The 4,899-nt window shown below is 48.2% G+C and overlaps 1 protein-coding gene across 1 annotated transcript in view; it reads right to left on the bottom strand.

Annotated features, from left to right (window-relative positions):
• Positions 1-4,088: 4,088 nt before the first annotated feature.
• Positions 4,089-4,899, bottom strand: part of TG (thyroglobulin) — a 239,796-nt gene continuing 238,985 nt past the window's right edge. The window contains exon 48 of the mRNA XM_021688468.1: positions 4,089-4,189. Coding sequence (XP_021544143.1) covers positions 4,089-4,189 — 101 coding nt within the window. The remainder of the gene's footprint in view (positions 4,190-4,899) is intronic.

The raw sequence follows: 4,899 nt of genomic DNA, 5'->3' as shown, positions 1-4,899 counted from the left end.
AGAGTCTGAGGGGGATTAAGTGGGCAAAACCCTCATCTGGCTCAAACAGGGAATCAACAGGTCTGGTTTAAAGTTGATAAATCACAGAAACAGGTAAAATCACACTGTCCTGAGTCATGGGGGTGACCAGACAGAGATGGGAACTCTGAAAAGAAGGGGCTACTGCAGAGAGGATGACGGCAGGTGGCGACCCTGGTAGGTAATTCCTTAGGTACAAGTGTTGCGTATTTGAAAATATAGATTAATGAACCCTGCCCTAGACCTATTCATTCTGAAAAGATTGGATTCTCTGAATCCAAAGACAGAAAACTTTGATTTTCATGTGCTCACTCCTGTCTTGAAAGCACTGCCTGAGGGTCTTGGATAGTCTGGAGCAGGTGTCCTTGTCTTCCCAGCTCCAGAGGGAACCATGGGGGACCTGTAGGTCTGGCCACTCAGCTGCCTCTGCGTAGGGCCTTGGGGGGTGAAGACCTTGCAGGCTGATGTTAAAACTTCCCTTTGAGAAAGTCACTGGCCTCCTTCTTCTGTCCTTCAGGTCTGCTTCCAGCTCAAGAGGAAGTTGATTCAGACGAATGACTGGGCTTACAGCAAATTTCTTCACTTCCTTTCTTGATTCCTATTTTAGCTAATCCTGAAGGTCATTTAGGTTCCCAGTGTGAGATGCTGCCCTGTTCACCTGACTTCTCAGTGACCCTGGCCTTGGCGCTGGGTGTCCTGTGGCCTTCCCGATCTTGGCCGAGGGGAGAAGAGTTTGTGATGTCTTATGGCTGCCCTGGCACCCATTGGACTGGCCTGTCCCATCCGGTCATGGACAAGGACTTCCAGAGGAATCTCTGTGGTGCAGGAGAAAGTGCTAGAGTGGGAGCCTGGGGCCGCCCTTCTGAAACCAGCCCTCACAGGGGCTGGCTGTGGGAGCCCGGGATGCACAGCTTCTCTCTGACTCTCACTTCTTCATCAGGATATGGGCTCAGGCCCCCTTCAGCTCAAACAGCCTAACTACAGTGTTGCCCCTTTGGTCACTTTTTTTTTTTTTTTTTTGCGAGCTGTTCCAGGCAGGGGCCCAGACGACCTGGCCTTTGGACCCGTCCGATCGCCCATCTATAGCTTTCTTGTGGACTGGTTTGTAGTGGGATGCCTTGAATGGACTGTTAACTATAAGGGCTTGTGAATACCACTTCACTGTTTTTTGTTCACATACATTAGCGCCCTTAATCAGCAGGGCAGAATTGCAAAGTAGGCATTATTATTATAACAGGATGTTAAAATGGGATGTTTTCTAGCTCAGTTTTCAAAGGCTGAGAGCAAATGCAGGTGGCATCCGGTACTAGACCATAGTGCAGGGCCAACAAAGGGGGTGGCCCAATCTGGTTCCGCTAATGTTAGACCATCACCCACTCCAACCAACTAAAAGAACGTGAGTGACCCACTTCCAGGGCTACTGGTGGTGGATTTGGGGTTTTGATATTGGTCTGGAGTGGACTTATTATCAGGAAAACAATGAGGTTTGGTCCAATGGCAGGATACCTCTGGATAGGGATAATGATATTTTAGTTTTCTGTGGATGCTGGAACAAATTATCACAAATTTAGGGACTTAAAACAATACAAATTTATTATCTCACAGTTCTATAGATCTGAAATCCAACATAAACCTCAGTGAGCTAAAATCAAGGGGTCTGGAGGATGCATTCCTTTTTAGAGGTTTAGAGGAGAGTACATTTCTTTGCTTTTTCCAGCTCCTAGAGGCCACTCAATCCCTTCCTCCATCTCCAGCACCAGCAACGATGGACCAAGTCCTTCCCACACTGCCATCTCTCTGGTCCCCTCTCCTGCCTCTCTCCTCTATTTTGAGGACGCACCTGGTAATTGTTATTATGTTGGTGTTCATCGGACCCACGTGGGTAATCACAGATACACTCTCTATCTGAAGGTCAGCTCATTAGCAACTGTAACTCCATCTTTGACCTAATGCCACTTTACGGTGTAGCCTTAGTTGTTCATGGGTTCTAGGAATTGGGATATCATCTTTGGGGATGGCCATTATTCTGCCTACCACAGATGGATACTAGACTGAAATAAAAATGCTCCCAGCATACTCCTTGTGAAGCATTGCTCACCCAGTAAACTTAATGGAATCCATTCTACAAGTAAGGAAAATAAAGATCAGAGAAGTTAAGAGTGGGGCCCATTCTTAGCTGTGCATTGGAAATCCCGGATGCCTGGTCTGCACCCACCCCCTCCAGGATTCCGATCTAATTGATCTGGGATGTGGCATTGGTGCTGGGATTTAGTAAAAGGACTCTGATGATTCCAGCCGATGGCCAAGGCTGGGAACCACTGGGCTAAACGAATGACTCCAAGTCATCCTGCTACCATGAACACCTGGCCCAGATCTATCTTATTTCAAAGTCCCCCCTAAGGTGTTGGTAGATGAGGAAACTCCTATACTTCTACCCAGTAAGTGTCTCCCCATTCATCACTGCTAACTGCATTCTAGCTTTGTTGGGACAGCAATATGTCTAGGGAATAAGTCATGTTTGTCTAATCAGATCATGTAAGCCCATTCCCTATCGTCAGTGGTTGGTCTAAAAGTAGGGACACAACACCATTATGACCAATGAGATGTAAAGGAATTTTGCTGGGAATTTCTGGGAAAGACATTTTTCCAAGAAAGAAAGAGACATTTTTCCAAGAAAGAAAGGGACACTTGAAGGGAAGCCCCTTCATACCATGTTTTGCTTGCTTCCAGCACAGATGCCATCAGAGGCAAATGTGATGTCTGGAGCTGTGGTGGTCATGTTGTGTCAGTGAAATGAGGCATCATCATGTGCTGAAGACAACAAAGAGGAGGGCCGGGAAGAGTCTAGGACCTTGACCAATCCTAGGACCATCCTCCTCCTGGAGTATCCTTCGCTTAAAGCACTTTAGTTGGGTGTTTGGTACTTGCACTGAACTATCCTGATTGATTGTCTAAGCAGGTGAGAGGTTATCTGACGTCTTCGATGCTTTCAGTAGGTTCTGCACGACACACAATGTGGCTGTAGACTCATCCGAAGTCTAGGAAGTGCAAGAAAATAGAGAAATCAGAGGACCTGAGTTGAACTCTGATTCTCCACCTCCTCCCTGTCCCTGTATGAATTTAGGCACACCACAAGCCTTTCTGAGACTCACCTTCCACATCTGCAAAATAGGGGTGATGGCCCCAACATATGAACCATTACTGAGTTTGGTGTATGCTCAAATGAGGTGATGTGTGTCCACACATCTTCTGACATCCTTATAAATGACAGAGACTGTTAACTGACTCCATCTGCTTTTGACTTTGGGTTAATTCTCTCTCTCTCTCTCTCTCTCTCTCTCTCTCCCTGTGCGTGTATGAGATGGAGAGAGAGTTTTAAATAGATTCACCTTCATAGGTATGTCTCTTAGGGGGGTAAATAATCAAATCTGTTGCTGCTCTGGGAACCCAAAGCAACCCTAATTGAGGTAATAATTCTATCTCCTTGCCCCAAACCCCTCTCACATTCAATCAAATCCTATCAATTTTGCTTCCTAAAGAGTTCTCAGATCTCTGCCTTCCCCCACCTCTACCCTCGCTACCTGGATTCAGACCTCATTGTCTCTTGCTTAGAATATTGCACCAGCCGTTGGTCTCTCACCTCCATTCTGGAACCTTCACAAGAGAATCCTTTTGAACACACAGGTGGGGCTGTGTCATTCTGGGGCCCGCCCTCGATTCATCCCCATTTCTTGTGTTAATGTTCACACCTGTTTACCTGCCTTTTTCTCTGTCTAAAAGGCAGGGTCTTTGCCTCCCTGGCCATCAGCACTGGGCCTGGTGTACACAGAATGCTCCACAAATTTTGGTTGGAAGGAAAGAGCAGCCTGGGCTTCAAGACTCAGGAAGATCATTAAGACATCGTTTTGTGTCTCCCAAGGACAGCCTTGAATTAACAAATCTGAGTCACCAATGCTTCACTGCATGTAGACACTTTATTGAAAGTTAGTGGCTATTTTAGAGAATAAGATCCCCTTGGTGGCAGCCTGAGGTGGGGTTGCCAGGCTGGGCAGGAGGGTCTTAAGAGATGGTCACTTGCTGTAGCTCTTGGAGCCTGGCTCTCCCACCAGCCCAGAGTTAACTGGCCCGTCGTCCTCTTCACTCTCTGCTGACAGCCCGTGCTTGGCTTCATCTGAAATAGAAGGGGCAAGGCTGGTCTATTCAGATCAGGACTCCTCCCTTGTCTCTTCCGCCTTGGCCCTAAGAGACCCCAGCCTCTGATGCGCCTTCCCTACGAATGCTCAACAGAAGGGCATTTCCAGGGGGTGGGCACCAGATTCATCACTAGGCTCTCGGGTCATGCTAAGGGTACAACAGGACTCGGGTTCAACAGAGAGCCCCGTGGCCTTGGTGGCTAAATGCAGCTTTGCGGGTCTAAAACATGGTGGGCAAGATCACATTCCTGCTGCATGTTGCACCCCTATCTCTTGCTGCATGAAGAAATCGTGTCATTCTGAAAACCTTCAGCCCCACCATCCACCTCCCCGGGAGGCCTTCTCAGATCCTCCCTCCACTGGGCTCCCACTGGCCTGGGCACAGACTTCCATCGCGGGGTGGGGACAGCTGAGGGCCAATCGCTGGGTTATATTTCTCACTCCCCCCCTCTCTTGGAAGCTTCTTAAGGGCATTGCATTAATTCTGTATTCCCAGTGCCCTCATTATGATTCAGTTTCTCTCCTTAATGCCTGCTCAGCTGGAAGTGCTCTTCAGGGGTAAGAAGTGATAATTTCCACTTCTCCCCTGGTTAGAAATCCCACCCCTGGACCCCTGGTGTCCTGGCCCTGTGCCTGTCTCTCTGACGTCCCCCATCAGAACAGGAGGCCCCCCAGACTGGGAGCTCCT

Source organism: Neomonachus schauinslandi, chromosome 4, assembly GCF_002201575.2.
Source record: "Neomonachus schauinslandi chromosome 4, ASM220157v2, whole genome shotgun sequence".
Classification (NCBI taxonomy): domain Eukaryota; kingdom Metazoa; phylum Chordata; class Mammalia; order Carnivora; family Phocidae; genus Neomonachus; species Neomonachus schauinslandi.
Note: the sequence above shows the minus strand (reverse complement) of the source record. Positions and strands in the feature narration are given on the sequence as shown.